The sequence below is a fragment of the Bubalus bubalis genome, chromosome 16 (genome assembly GCF_019923935.1).
Source record: "Bubalus bubalis isolate 160015118507 breed Murrah chromosome 16, NDDB_SH_1, whole genome shotgun sequence".
Lineage (NCBI taxonomy): Eukaryota > Metazoa > Chordata > Mammalia > Artiodactyla > Bovidae > Bubalus > Bubalus bubalis.
Genome location: NC_059172.1, coordinates 78,125,485 through 78,142,128, shown reverse-complemented (window position 1 = coordinate 78,142,128; position 16,644 = coordinate 78,125,485). Strand labels below are relative to the sequence as shown.

The 16,644-nt window shown below is 38.5% G+C and overlaps 1 protein-coding gene across 6 annotated transcripts in view; it reads left to right on the top strand.

Annotated features, from left to right (window-relative positions):
• Positions 1 to 16,644, top strand: part of TRPC6 (transient receptor potential cation channel subfamily C member 6) — a 158,307-nt gene that overhangs the window by 85,913 nt on the left and 55,750 nt on the right. For all 6 annotated transcript variants that reach the window (XM_044929797.2, XM_044929796.2, XM_044929795.2 and 3 more), the window contains exon 2: positions 14,496 to 15,270. In XM_044929797.2, the coding sequence (XP_044785732.2) occupies positions 14,496 to 15,270 (775 nt within the window). The remainder of the gene's footprint in view (positions 1 to 14,495; positions 15,271 to 16,644) is intronic.

Genomic DNA, 16,644 nt, shown 5'->3' with positions numbered 1-16,644 from the left:
CTGACTGCCTGTCAACCGGAGGGGGAAGGTCTGCAGCCGGCTATCTCTGTTCAGTCCTTTGTTCCATGCGCGGGCCTGGTGGTGTCTTAGGTTAGGGCTGGCTTTTCGCGTGCTAGATATCCCACAGTCTGGTTTGCTAGCCCAGATTATTTCGCTCAGATAGCGCTCAGGACATTCGGGCCTGATTCTTACTCTAAGGGACACAGCCCGCGCCACACTTCCCTGCCCAGCCCCCGCTTGCTAATTCCGTGTGCAGGCGTCTGCGCTGCTTCTCTGCTGGGGGAGTTACCGTAGGGCTCACAATCTGCGATTTTTAATTGTTTATTTATTTTTTTTCTCCCTTTTATGTTGCCCTCTGTGCTTCCAAAGCTCGGCACAGATTCGGCAGTGAGAAGGTTTCCTGGTGTTTGGAAACTTCTCTCTTTTTAAGACTCCCTTCCCGGGATGGAACTCCATCCCTCCCTCTTTTGTCTCTTTTTTTGTCTTTTATATTTTTTCCTACCTCCTTTCGAAGCGTTGGGTTGCTTTTCTGGGTGCCTGATGTCCTCTGCCGGCATTCAGAAGTTGTTTCGTGGAATTTACTTGACGTTTAAATGCTCTTTTGATGAATTTGTGGGGGAGAAAGTGTTCTCCCCATCCTACTCCTCCACCATCTTGGCTCTTCCCCCTGACTAATGTTTTAAAAGTATTGCCCTGACAGCTATTGTGGTAAGAATAGTCTTTACTGGATGGTGGTGACCATATGAGATGAAAGCAGGGTGGAGACTATAGCAGTGATTTAGATGATAGGGTCTGGACTAGGGTGGGAGCAAGGTGTGCTCAGACTCTGGATGCATTTTAAGCTACAATTGAGAAGCTTTCCTGATGTAAAGTCCTTGGGGTATCCAAGAAAGGAAGACGTCAAGGATGAATGCCATCAGCAACTTTTTTTTTTTTTTTTTTTGAGTAACTAGAAAATTGGAGGGCCACTAACTGAGACAGGGAACAAGATAAGAGAAGCAGAATTTGGCAAAAAGCATCATATTGTTGAATGTTTTCCTCAAGTTTTCATCTGACTTCAAGTTATTCAGTTTTGTCTCGACCCTCAGAGCTGTTGGAAATGAAGATAAGTATTCCATTATTTAAAATAAAGAAACAGAATCAAATATAGTATTAACTCAAATGGGCCTTACAGATTCCTTTACAAGCAAGAAAATGGAAGACCAGAGAGGAATACTGATGCTTTTCTCTGAGTTGAATTCACTACTCTGGGCTTCAGCTAAGAGATGAAGTTTATAGATCCAGCCACATGTTTTGACTTTTCTCCTTTATCTGGCCACACTCTCTATGGAATATATTCAAAACCAGCTATGAAACTGTCTGATAAACAAGAGGTGCTTTTTAAATTTGGTCTTTATCATAAGAAAATTCCTCTTAACAGGACCAGAAGCTAATTTCCTTTATTTTAAAATTTATTTTGAGGTAATAATATCTTGGAATGAAAATGAGTGAACAGTTCAGGGTTGTAAGAAGCTATTTAACATTGGGCAAGTTATTTTGGGCCTCAGTTTTCTTTAATAGAAAGTAACTTAAGGCTAAAGTTGGAGGAGACAATTTCTAAGTGCCCTTCTAACATTTCCAGTCTGTGCTTCCACTATTATTACTTTGGTGGATAAAGTGAAGTGATGCAGAAATGTATCCCATACATTCAGACATTTAAGTAACTAACATTCACTAAGTGACTGATGGTATTAATAAAGAATCACAGAGTAGTATGCCTAGAGGAAATATGACCCTTGGGCAGGGTTCTCAATTTCAAATTTACTAGCATAGCAATTTAATGCAATTAATAAAAAAGGGTTTGTGTTATACCTATAGGAACTGAATTTCATTTTTACCATAAAAGAAGAAGGGTAAGCTAAGAATTACTACTCTGTGGAAAAGTAGACCCTTATTTTTTGCTCAGGTGATATCAAATTCTCTAGAGGTTAGTCAACTAGATTTGCTTTGTGTTCTATCAAAGCAGTGGCTTCACTGGTTTCACTGAGCTTGTTTTTTCCTTTTCATCTTACTTTAGGGAAGTCATATGACTTTTTTAGCTCAAGTTGCCTTGAAAGTCCAATTTAAGGGAAGCTCACTTACCATGCTTCTGAAAGTTGAATATAGCTGCAGATGGAGATATAGACTTTCCATCCGTGGCTCAGGATAACTAGTAGCTTTCAGTTAGCATGGCTAGCCATGCTATGGAGCTTTCCGTGTAATTTGGTGTTTTGTTTTCCTAAGATTATTATTTTTTAAAATATAGAGGAAAGAGGAGATGAAGCAAAGTCGGATAACTGACTTCTAAAGCCCATAGGAGAAGGGCGAGGACCCTATTCCGTCTGAGGTGATTTGCCTTAACTCTGTGCAGCAGAGTCACGAGTTGCAGAAGGCCAGATGCCTCACCATGTATCCAGCCAGATGCTACAGTTCAGGTGAACCCCTTGTTTCCCAGGACTCTGAGCGGTCGGTTGCTACCAACCCACAGGGATCCCTGTAAACTGTCAGGGAAGCAAGAGACAGACAGTGGACTGCGGACTACACTCTGCTGGTCTTGTCCAGGAGCCTCCCTCACCAGGAGAGTGGCAGAGTAGTTCTTTTTCCTTATTCTGCCAGGTTTGCACTAAGTATTTAGTTTTCCAAACTAATCTATATTATTTAGGGCAGACACAGATGGAATGGCTATAATAATAAGATCCCTTTGAGTAGGAAATGGCACCAGACTCCAGTATTCTTGCCTAGAAAATCTCTTGAGCAGAGGAGCTTGGCAGGCTACAGTTCATAGGGCTGCAAAGAGTTGGACACAACTGAGCAACCAAGCGTAGCACAATCAATGTATAACACTGTTAATTTTAGGTGTACAATTTAATAATTTGACATCTGTATGTATTGCAAAATGGTCACCACAATAAATTTAGTTAGCATCCATCACAACATATAAGTGCAAATCTTCTTTTCTTGTGATGAGACTTTTTAAGATCTAGTCCCTTAGCAACTTTGTTATCTTATAACTGGTAGTTTATACCTTTGGCTCACCTCCTCCCATCTTGACCCTACTTCCTACCTCCTGCCTCTGGCAACAAACAGTTTGTTCTCTGTACTGATGAGTTTAGATTTTGGTTGTTGTTGTTATTTTGCTTTGTTTTGATGCTATATATAAGTGAAATTATACACTGTTTTCCTTTCTCTTACTTATTTCACATAGCATAATGCCCTTGTCATCCACCCATGTTGTTGCAAATGGCAGGATTTTCTTTTTTTTTTTTTTATGGCTGAATAATACTCCATTGCACACATACATCATATTTTCTTTATCTATTCTTCTGCCGATAAGACACTAAAGTTCTTTCCGTGTTTTGGCTAGTGAAAATAATGTTGCAGTGAATATGGGGGCACAGATACTCTTTTGAAATAACAATTTCATTTTTTCTGAATATATACCCAAAAGTGGGATTACTGAATCATATGGGAGTTCTATTTTTAATTTTTCGAGGAACTGCCATACTGTTTTCCATAGCAGCTGCACCAATTTACATTTCCAACATTGCATATGTGTTTTGATCTTATTTATATAACTTTTCCTTACAAAGCTAGAAAAAATAGTAACTATACAGTGAACTAACAACTTTACTTGACACAATTGGTATGCTAAAAATCAAGCTCTACCAAATTGCGATATTTCATTCTCACTGATATTCATGGACTGTATAGTCCATGGGGTCACAAAGAGTTGGACATGACTGAGCAAATTTCACTTCACTTCACTTCATTATCACTGATGGTGGACAAATATATTTGATTTTATTACAAGTAAAAATTACTTTCAAATGCAATAGAATAATAATAACAAGACTATTTTTTGAACACTTATTATTAGTAAGTAGTAAATGCTTTACATTCTTTACCTCATTGAGAATAGTAAGAGTACTTATTATATAAGGTGGTTAAGATTACTTAAGACTTGAAAAACACTTGTTACTATGCTGGGTCTATAACTGATATTTCCAAATAAAATACATAGTTTTTTAACCCTCCCAGCAATCCTGTGAATGGGATAGTTATCATCTTTATTTTGGAGGAAGCCAGGGAGTCAACAAATTGGCACATCAGAACCTGACTCCATAGCTGGTTATTCTAGCATTTGTATTTAAACCACTGTGAATCTGAAGTATTTAATGAAAATGTATGATTTGATCACAGGATGAGGAAGAAAATGTGTAGCTTTGCAAAGTCTGATGTTGCTGTACTAGGAATGGTAAAGGACACAGTTTTATAGATTAGTTTTGAAAGTCATTGGGGGCAATATTTACTTATTTATGGTACTTTGAAATACTTTGCCTTATATTTCTAAGGAACCAGCCTATTAAAAAGAGAACACTGAGGATTATTGGGTGGCTAAACTGCTCAAGAATCTGCCTGCAATGTGGGACACCTGGGTTCGATGCTTGGGTGGGGAAGATACCCTGGAGAAGGGAAAGGCTTACCCACTCCAGTATTCTGGCCTGGAGAATTCCATGGACTGTATAGTCCATGGGGTCCCAAAGAGTCGGACACGCCTGAGTGACTTTCACTTTCACTAAGTTGTATCAAGTGAGTATATAAAAATTGGTTGATTTAGCCATGTGACTATTTTAATATTTAGACATAAAATTATCTTATCCCACAAATTCATGATCTAAAAATCTGATGTGTTGTTAGATTACATCCTTCTGGATGGGAGAAATCCTAAATGAATAGACATTCATTTTGTAGGAAGTTTAGCAAGTATGGTTATATCTACAGAGTAGTCTGTCTACTTTGCCCTCAGCTACCTGAATGATGCAGGAACATTATGAGAAGTTACCCTTACTTGGTGAATACAGGATGTACTTTTCAAAATTTAACTCCCTGCCAGCACAGGAAGCTTGTGCAGTATGGTTGTTACACACTTGGTTATTGAGGATAAATGACATTCTAACTGTATAGTAAAAATATTAGTTATTGATATGGAGTAAAAATTGGAGTGGGAAATGGCAATCCACTCCAGTATTATTGCCTGAAAAATTCCATATATAGAGGAGCATGGTGGGCTGCAGTCCATGGGGTCGCAAAGAGTTGGATATGACTAAGCACATGCACGGGAGAAGGCAATGGCACCCCACTCCAGTACTGTTGCCCAGAAAATCCCATGGATGGAAGAGCCTGGTGGGCTGCAGTCCATGGGGTCGCTAAGAGTCAGACACGACTGAGTGACTTCACTTTCTACTTTCATGCATTGGAGAAGGAAATGGTAACCCACTCCAGTGTTCTTGCCTGGAGAATCCCATGGACAGAGAAGCCTGGTAGGCTGCAGTCCATGGGGTCGCACAGAGTCAGACACGACTGAAGTGACTTGGCAGCAAGCACATGCACACAGATACACATGGAATAAAATAGCTTTGGAAGCTCCTAGAAATGTGACAAAACAGGATGCTCTCCATTAATTTTTCTTTTCATACATGTTTCTTTCTATTACTTATTCATTCATGTGTAGATTCACAGACATTATAGGCACAGCTTGTGCCTGACACTGGAAAGTGAAGATGAAATGGGGCTTTAAGAGCACATGTATACAAGAAGGGTAAGACAAACACAGTCAAGGGACGAAGAGAAAAGACTGGAGCATTATTTAGGAACAGTGCAAGCAAGAATGAAGTTCAGAATATGATGAAGATTAAAACAAAACTAAGGCAATGAAAGTAGTAAGGAAAAAAACAAGGGAAGGTCAATCTGTCATTTTGGGCACATGGTACAAATTTAAGAGATTACATTGAGGAAAGGAAAGCCATTTAATGACTACTTAGCTTCCACCTTGTTTATTAAACAGACATCTTCAAGCTGGAAAGCTTTGAACAATTATGGTTAAGAAGGATTTAATGTCCATAAAGCTTAAGGCATCAAAGTACCTTAAGCTGAATTGCGTGAGTCACCGATTTCATAGTAACTCTGCAAAGTTACATTATTCCCCCAGCTCCCCAATTTACCCATTTAATAGCACTGGGTGCTCAGAGAGGTGATACAGCTAGTAAATGGCCCAATCAGGATCCCCAACAAAATCTGTCTTTCTCCAAAGCAGTGTTCTTCCCAGTACTTGCAAGAGCTCCCCAGACTTGCCTCAAGTTCTTTAGATCCCTAAAGATTTAATTCTCAGCAGCCATGTATGTGTCCTTAATTTTTCCAAACTTGTGCACTTGAATTATGTAACCTCCAAATGCCTCAGAACAAAGCCCCTTGAGCTAGAGACCTCACAGTTGAGTTCTGAAGCTTGAATCTCCTAAAATTAAATTATTAGCTTTTTACCTTAGAGTTATCTAAATTTTCATCTTTTTGCCTAAGGCATACATCCTAAGTGTTGAACTAAGATTAGCAATGGAACCCAGACCCCAGCTTCTAAATCCTGAGTCCTCAACCTTCAATTAGACTGAGCCAGGAATAAGAAGACCCTTGGGGGAGAGAACTCCAGTGCATTCCAGACATAATGGACATCTTTCCCCTCTGAGAAATTAGAGGGTGGGAGAGTGAGGTCAGAGAATCAGTTCCCCTGATTTTTTCTCGAGGGTTGGCTATTACCCTCAACTAAAGGCCAGAAACACTGTCAAGTGGGCCTTGCCTTAGAGTTACCCTATTTAACTGCTTCTAACTTTTCCTCCTTTCTCCCCGGCAGTCTGAAGCCTCCCTTGTCCTAGACCAAGTACTTCAAGGCACCATGGTGGATTTCCCCAACTCCTGCCGCACAGTCCTAGTATCTCTTCATTAAAGTCCTCAGATTACCCAATTTAAGTATTCTTTTTCCTGCCCAGAATCTGTCTTATATAGAAGTTATTTTGGAATAGGAAAATATGCTTGTATAATACACAGGACTGTGATGGCTGTTGATATTGAGGCAAAGGGCTTAAAACTCTTTGGTGAGATAATTGGGATATATTTTGCTTGTATTAAACACAAACTTTTAATATCTCCAAGAGTACTCTGTCAAAACAAATAAAAATAAATCCATGGGCATTCTTTCTTTGAAAGAGCATTTCAAAGAAGGATGGCATGACACATGAAATAAACTACAAGCTAGAGGCTGAAAAGAAACAATGACATTTCAGATTTAGTTGTTTTAAAAAAATTCTATAACTGTTCCAGTATTTACTCATGTTTTCATTCTCTCACATAGTTTGGTTTCTAATGTATATAAATGAGGTGTCAATTGGTGATAAAAATAAACAAAAATACATAATATGCACAAGACATTTTTCAGTCACATTTTTGCTGGCTTCCACCTAAAAGTGACAAGCAGTTCAGGCCTCTATCATTTTGCAGAATACTGAAGCAGTGGTGTGATATAGTGTGACTAATCACATAGAAAGTTAGTGTTTGATGGACTAGGAAGAGTCCATGGGGGAAAAGCGAAGCTAACTGAATCAAAATAAAGAACTGTTATCTTGAAAAGTACCTGGAGGATAAAGGGATTTCATAATATGTTGTGAGGATAGGTGGTTCTGCTCTATGTGTGGTGTCAAGGGTAGACAAGGGAAACAATAGAGGTGAGATAATATTAGTTTTTTAAGGACAAAAGACTCCACTTCTGGATCATGGACAAGTCACAAAGATGCCACTTTAAAAAATATGCCTTTCAATTTTCTTCATTCCCTATTGAACTTGCCACTTATTTGAAATGAATATAATTATTATACGTACTCCAGGGCACATTATGACTCAATCTTCATGTTGTGTTCCTTTTATCTTTTTTGGTAGAGTTGTATATCCTAGTGATTTGCTGTTGGCTTAATAGCAAATAAACAGGCTTTGGTTTTTATTCCTGTGACAAGAGGGGTTCATGCATTTGATGTTATGTCTGGAGTGTTTGCAGTGTGCCTTTCTGCTAAGCACTGGGAATCCAGTGTGGAATAAGGCAAAATAGTCCTTGTTCTCATGGGAGAAAGGGAAACCGCTACAGTTGTTTATTGCCCCCTCAGCCCCAGGGGAAGGACCAGAGGAAGCCCCAGAGGAAAGTGTGCGGCTAGAGATTAAGTAGAGTAAAAACAGTTTCATTACAAAATCAGAATAAAATTACTTTTTATCATTTATCCTCCTAAAGTAGTATGCAAAATTGCTAGTTGAGTTGGTTGTTAACCTCTAATTATCCACATCTAATTTTTTCTGTGGATAATTGTGCACGTAATAAAATATACATCCTAGAATTGTTTAATTTTCACTTTCCTATAAGACGTCTTAAAGTCTACTCTTGTGGCTCTTCCATGCTGCCTGGAATAGTTACATGCCATTTATGGTTTCAGCACTTCTGCTTTAGCAGAATTGTGCTTTATTTAAATATTTCAAGGATTTTTGAAGCAAAAAATAAAAGTGAAGATAGATACTTAACATGGAGCTTAGTTTATAGGGGAGCAGTTCCATTTGATAAAAGTGTATCATATTTGAACAGGATGTAGAAAATTACTGCACATGTTCTGGCTTCAAACACATTGTCCATTTGACTCAGAAGCTAATTTGCATTGCTGGCATTTTCAATGGAGATGGGTTATTCCATTTCTCCCTATCTAGGACAACAGGCATCATTTAGCCAACAAAAATAATCATAAAAATGAGGTATGTAAAAAAAGTTGTTTCCTTGACCTAATCAATATTTGAGTAGTATGGAGGCAGTGACTATTTATACTATTTCCTAGAACTGGTATTTATGTATTGTGATAAAGCAAATTATAAAAAAGGTAACAATAACCCTGTGTACGAGACAGCAAAAGAGACACTGATGTATAGAACAGTCTTATGGACTCTGTGGGAGAGGGAGAGGGTGGGAAGATTTGGGAGAATGGCATTGAAACATGTAAAATATCATGTATGAAATGAGTTGCCAGTCCAGGTTCGATGCACGATACTGGATGCTTGGGGCTGGTGCACTGGGACGACCCAGAGGGATGGAATGGGGAGGGAGGAGGGTTCAGGATGGGGAACACATGTATACCTGTGGCGGATTCATTTTGATATTTGGCAAAACTAATACAGTTATGTAAAGTTTAAAAATAAAATAAAATTAAAAAAAAATATGATCACAAAAATGTAGGTTACTAAACATCCAACCATGCTAAATATGGCTAAAGGGTTGAAGAAAAAAAATCTTAATAAATATTTTTCTTAAATACAAGAACCCACTTTTAAAGTGTGCACTTAAGGTGGAATGAAAATGTCTCTTTTGTTAACATAATGCTTTGGGCTATTGTTCCTATTTCTAGTAGACAGTTTTTCTAGGTTACATTTTCAATTAATATACAGTTCTACAATATAGCCTTGTAAAATCCATTCTCAGAGAGGTAATTTAATCTAGCAATGTCTAGTATCTTTCTTGAAAGGCTTCAAATATTTGTCATTTAAAAAGCTGTTACACATTTTGCTTTTGTGTTTGACACTTAAGGATTAAGCATCACTTGTGACGAAATGCTATACATAGAGCCTTTTGTTGCTTCTTTACACTGCAGTTGAGGAAGGCAAAGTGAAAGTGAAAGTCATTCAGTCTTTGAATTCTCCAGACCAGAATACTGGAGTGGATAACCGTTCCCTTCTCCAGGGGATCTTCCCAACCCAGGGATCGAACCCAGGTCTCCCGCATTGTAGGCAGATTCTTTACCAGCTGAGCCACCAGGGAAGCCATTGAGGAAGACAAGGAGACAGCAAATCATGCATTTTGTCAACATGCAAATACTTTCCCTTTATCTCACTACTCATGCAAGGACTACTGCCTTCATTCTGCCTGTCAGAGTTATCTTCCTAAAACAATCATAAATGCCTCTATAAACATTCTGTATCTGGCTTTCCTGTGGCAGAGTGCTAAGAAAATGATGATGATCCAAGCCTTTTTATAAAAAGATATCTGAAATCTATGTCACTGCATATGATTAAAATTTGTGATAGAGACAGGAGAAGCTTTAAAACTGAAGAAAACATTTTCTCTGGAACTGTCTTTACTGTTCTTCAAAAGGATGAAAGTTATAGGTATGAAAATCATAATAGTTTAGAAGGAGATTGGATATATCCTTAGTGGCTTGCCAGGGTAGAACTTGCCATTATTCATATTAATAACATTAAAGTCATAAAATTAGAAATTTAGAATGAAAGGTGTCACAACTCAGGCTTATTCTACCTCAGTGTAATTCAATGCATGAAGCAGGGTACCCAAAGCCAGTGCTCTGGGACAACCCAGAGGGATAGAGTGTGGAGGGAGGTGGGAGGGGGTTCAGGATGAGGGAGACACATATATACCTGTGGCCGATTCATGTTGATGAATGGCAGAAACCATCAGAATATTGCAATTATCCTCCAATTAAAATAATAAATTAATTTAATAAATAAATAAATCTCAAGTACTCTTAGGTGACAACTTGGTCCCAGATTATGTAGATTAAAGCACTCTTGATAATTACAAGAATAGCCTAAAATATTACATGGACGTCAAGTGGGAAAGCAAACAATATTATTAGAACTTGAACATTTCCATTTAAATGCTTTCCACTTTCATATTTTCAATTGAGCCTAGAAGTAATTCTGTAAAATAGACTGGAATAATTATTTCTGCTGATCTTATGGAAGAAAAAGAACAACAAAGAGGCTTGGTTCTTGGCCTTTTGGTACTTGGTACTATTTTGTGTCAATTCTGTGTCTTTTTATTTTTGTTACACAAAAACCTTTCTTGCACTCCTATTAATTTAATCTCACTTCTATAAATCCCCTGATCCTAGCTCTTTTCTCCTTTAATTTTACAGTTTTCTTTCTCAGAGCATTAATCATGTTCAGGAGATGTCTCCCCTCCCCCTGATTTTTGAGCTTCCTCCTATCTACAACAGAATCTATGGAAAGTAATATATACAGAAGAGAAGAGAGGAAGTGAAAGGCTAAAGAGGTTATTAGAAGCCAGAAAAGTGACAGAAAAAATTACTTTCTCTTTTAAAAGACATTAGAAATAATATTTATTTTTAAAAATTGAAAATAATATCAACTAAGGATCACTGGTTACTTGAGGCAAAACTTTAATATAAAGTATAAAACAAACATAAAATAGAAATATAAAAACAAGCATAAAAAAGGAATAGGAGTAAATTCCCTGAAGTGTTCTGATCTGTGTCAGAGTCTTTATCACTGATGTCCCCAGAATTAGATACTGTGTTTTCAAAAGCAGGAAAAGGTATTATTTTTTTTTAATGTGAGGAATAAAAGATATCCTTGCAAATTAAAAAGTAATAGCAGAGGAAAAATTTACAAAAGATATATTAAAGTGGAAGAAATATCTCAGAGTACTGTACAAAAAGATAAATAATTGGAAAATAGAGAAAAAAGAAGAAAATAAAGGATATTCCAGAATTACCAACATTCAAAAAGAAGGAGTTCCAGAAACAAAGGACCCTGTAGACAAGAATAAAAAATATCAAAGAGTGTTCTGTTTATGTTTTCTTCTAAGAGTTTTACAGCATCTGGCCAAAATTGAAGCAAGGTTTTTTTTGTGTTTTTTTTGACCCATCTTCTAGAGTAATGAAAATAAAAACAAAAATAAACAAATAGGACCTAATTAAACTTAAAAGCTTTTGCATAGCAAAGGAAACCATAAACAAGATGAAAAGAGAACCCCTCAGAATGGGAGAAAATATTTGCAAATGAAGCAACTAACAAAGGATTAATCTCCAAAATATACAAATAGCTCATGTAGCTCAAAATCAGAAAAACAAACAACCCAATCAAAAATGGGCAGAAGATCTTAATAGACATTTCTCCAAAGAAAACATACAGATGGTCAACAAATACATGAAGAAATACTCAGCATCACTAATTATTAGAGAAATGCAAATCAAACTACAGTGAGATATCACCTCAAGCCATCAGAATGACAATCACCAAAAAAGCATGGGGGGTGTGTGTGTGTGTGAGAGAGAGAGAGAGAGAGAGAGAGAAGGGTGTGAACATAGGGTGGGAGATTGTGAAAGTGACCTAAATATTCAACTTTCACAATGGGAAGTCTGTAGGTAATACCAAATCTGGAAAATTAAGAAATAGCAATATTACCAAGTTATATGATGTAAGGATTTAAATGATAAAATAATCAACTAAAATAGTTGAAATGTATTTCCTCTAAATATCAGGATGTGGAGAAAATGAAGAATAAGGGCCTGCTATTTTCTGTAACAAGCTTTTCAAGTCTTTCAGCATGCACATGCATGGCTTGGATGCAGGTTAAAATGGAATTGGAAACAAAACAATAGCTATAGAAATAAAAATAGATGCAATAAATAATTCCCTTATTATAGTACTTTAATAAAAGCTATATATACATTATTTAAATATCAGTCTTAAAAATTATGGAGAGGTGAGAGGGAGGCTCTAGAGGGAGGGGATATATGTATACTTTTGGCCGATTCACAGTATTGCATGGCAGAAACTAATGCAATATTTTAAAACAATTATCCTCCAATTAAAGATCTTAAAAGATTACTAGTATCATAACATGTTTGGCTATGGCCTCGATATAATTTTAAAGAATTTACATAGCTGTCTTTTCAGTAAAACAACTTGGTTAGTTTTAAGAGGCTGTGAATGGTTACACTGTTGAACAAAAATTTCTGAAAAAATTTTGTGAATATGGTAGAACATTCTTCAAGCTCCTCGTTGCTAAGTCACTTCAGTCATGTCCAACTCTGTGTGACCCCATAGACGGCAGCCCACCAGGCTCCCCCATCCCTGGGATTCTCCAGGCAAGAACACTGGAGTGGGTTGCCATTTCCTTCTCCAATGCATGAAAGTGAGAAGTGAAAGGGAAGTCGCTCAGTCGTGTCCAACTCTTCGCGACCCCATGGACTGCAGCCTACCAGGCTCCTCTGTCCGTGGGATTTTCCAGGCAAGAGTACTGGAGGCGGGCGCCATTGCCTTCTCCTTGGAGAGACACAACCTATTTCTGAGCTGCAGACTTTTGCTAACTCCTTTGGGATCATACTGCCATGGTCAACATTGCCTGGAGCTTTGGTATTAAGATGGACAAGGGTTAGTTTGGAAAGAAAGTTAGCTTCTCTAGGCCTGGCCTGATAGAAAGGGAAGATGGTTTATGGGGTCTTTGGGTCTATTTAAATTCTCTTCATACAGGGAAATTTGTGAGTCTTTGAAGGAGGATGACTTTTGGAACATTTATAAAGATCTGTGACATCAATCATCAGTCACACTTTTCTTCATTTCATACTCCCCCATAACCTGGCTCTTTCATATTCTGCAGGAACTTATCCTTGTTGGGTTTCCAGTTAGTGATAGTGACACAGGTTCAAGCTCAAAAAGACCTTAAGACATGAAGTTGTGAATCACTAGAGAAAAAAAATCCCCATTTTAGCATTTCCTTCAGAGGGAGTATCACTTTTTCTGATCACAGAGTGAAAGCCAACATAGAAGGCTGGCCACCCTTTTGATCCTTCCCATTTAACACCTGGATCACAGCTTTTCAGGTTTCCAGTGATTTTTAGAATAATGCCTAGCAGAGTCCAACCCATTTATTTTCCCTGTCAATGAAACCCACACTGTGGCATTTAATTGATCCCTCTGCTGGAGGAAGCTCCCCACCTGTACCTGGCCTTGTCCCACTCTCACACTCTCTCACACTTTTCTTCCCACTTAACACCGGATCACAGCTTTTCAGGTTTCCAGTGATTTTTAGAATAATGCCTAGCAGAGTCCAACCCATTTATTTTCCTAGTCAATGAAACCCTCTCCGTGGCATTTAATTGATCCCTGTGCTGGAGGAAGCTCCCTGGCTGTACCTGACCTTGTCCCACTCTCCCCAAATACACTGTCACGCTTGACTTCTATGCTTCCATTTTCAGCACATCATTTCTCTAGGAAGGTAGACTAGATGCCCCTGTGGTAGGTTTCTCATGACAGTTAAACAGCTAATAATAGTAATGAACTAATTGCCCATTTCTCCCTTTGGACTATAAGATTTATAAGGACAGAAACTTTATTTTGTTTTCACTACTGCTTTGTCCACACCTTATATAATGCCTGGCCCTGGCATAGGAGGGACTCAATAAATATATGTTGACTTGAGTGGATTTGTTATTTTCCTACTTATTTTTTATATTTTCACACACTATGTCATAATGGCAACATTTTGGTCTTTCTTTATCTATACCACCTGTAAATGAAAAACACATATTAATCTGTATGTGCACGTCACAGAGAGATTAAGGGAACTGCTTGAACCTCCACCCAAATTAAAATGTTAAAATCTGCAAAATGCTTGACTTTCTAAAAAGAGAAATTCTTGGAATCCATTAACAAATAAATGTGTCTTCATTTGTATTATAGTTGGTCTAGAGATGATGGGACAACATCTAATATGCTTGAGGACTGCATTAGATGAATGGCAGGTCATTTGACACACTAAAATGCTCTTAATGTAATTTGTTCACAATCTTTCTATTTTATTACAGCCGGGGCACCGACAATAGACTGACCCATCGGCGGCAGACAGTTCTCCGTGAGAAGGGGAGACGGTTAGCTAACCGAGGACCAGCGTACATGTTTAACGACCACTCAACAAGCCTATCTATTGAGGAGGAACGCTTTTTAGATGCAGCTGAGTATGGCAACATCCCAGTGGTAAGGAAGATGTTGGAAGAATGCCTCTCACTCAATGTCAACTGTGTGGATTACATGGGCCAGAACGCCCTGCAGCTGGCAGTGGCTAATGAGCATCTGGAAATTACAGAACTTCTTCTCAAGAAAGAAAATCTCTCACGCGTTGGGGATGCCTTGCTTTTAGCTATTAGTAAAGGTTATGTTCGGATTGTGGAAGCCATTCTCAGTCACCCAGCTTTTGCTGAAGGCAAGCGGTTAGCAACAAGCCCCAGTCAGTCTGAACTCCAGCAAGATGATTTTTATGCATATGATGAAGACGGGACACGGTTCTCCCATGACGTGACCCCCATCATTCTGGCTGCCCACTGCCAGGAATATGAAATAGTGCACACCCTCTTGCGGAAGGGTGCTCGGATCGAACGGCCTCATGACTATTTCTGCAAGTGCAGTGAATGCAACCAGAAACAGAAGCATGACTCCTTCAGCCACTCCAGATCTAGAATTAATGCCTACAAAGGCCTGGCGAGCCCAGCTTACCTGTCATTGTCTAGCGAAGACCCAGTCATGACAGCTTTAGAGCTTAGCAATGAGCTGGCAGTGCTGGCCAACATAGAGAAGGAGTTCAAGGTAGGTTTTTAACAAGTTGGAGTCAAGGTGAATTTATAAGCTTCCACTATGTACTCACACTCTGTTAGGTATCATAGATAGTAGGCAATTTTATATATTTGATTCAACAAGTTCTTTATTATGTAGAGTAAAAGTTGTGGTTACTACCATTTGGAGATGATCTACTATAAACTAGACATTTTGCATTTATTATGTCTGATACCTATTACAACCTTGGGAAGATATTAGTTCCTTTTCAGATGCAGAAATGGAGGTATAGAAAGGTTAAGGCCCAAGAGCCACAGCTGGTGAAATCACAGAGCTGGGATCAGAACCCAGGGATGCAGACTCTAAAACCCAGGTTCTGTCTCCTGTGAAACTCTTGTTTCTATATTCAGATCATGGTGATAGCTACTGTTGAGGTCAGAAAGATGAATAAGACAAAGGAAGTCATAGTTTGACTTGAAAGACAGATGCATGCATGCATACATATGTTATAAACAGAAATGAAACTACTAGACAGGGCTATAAGCAGAGTGCTGTAGCAGTTCAGAGAAAGCAGTATTTAATTAAGATTAGATGTCGGAGAAGTTACGTGAAAAATGGTATTTCAGCTGCATATGGCAGAATAAATAGCATATTTGAAGGCAGAGATATTTTAGGCCAAGGTAACAGCCAAAACTAAAGCTTGTAGATATGGGAGAAGTAGTCAAATATAATCACTTTACGATGTTGTATTCATGTCTGCTGTACAACAAAGTGAATTGGCCATATGCATACATATACCCCCTCCCTTCTGAATCCCCCTCCATCCCCTTGATCGCACCCCTCCAAGTCATCACAGAGCACTGAGATGAGCTCGCTGTGCTTTGATGAGATCCCACTAGCTACCTGTTTTATATCTGACGTATACACAAGGTAGTGCACATATGTCAGCGCTGCTCTCTCCACTCATCCCACCCTTCCCTTCCCGCCCTGAGTCTACATGTCCTTTCTCTATGTCTGTGTCTCGTTCCTGCCTCAAGGGAACTTTGAGCAATCTCTAAATAAGAGGTAAGTGGGGAGACACGCTGTCAGACCTTGCCATTGTCTGCATGGTTTGTGCTTCATTTGGAGAGGGTGAAAGTTCAGATTCCTAGTCCGAGGTCACACACTTATACACACACATCTTTAAATTTCCTCCACAGGTTATCTGACCTTTCCTATAGTGCTTATCATGTTCTGCTGTATGATACTATTTAGGGTGGGCTTTTCTTCTTTACTCAGCTATATACTGCTTGGAATCAGGTCTGATTCATCAAATACAGTATTACACAAAGATGAATATTGGTTTCATTTTCTCTATCCTGTATGCTGTGAGAAAGCATGTCTCTCTATTCCATACCTTGGGGTCTC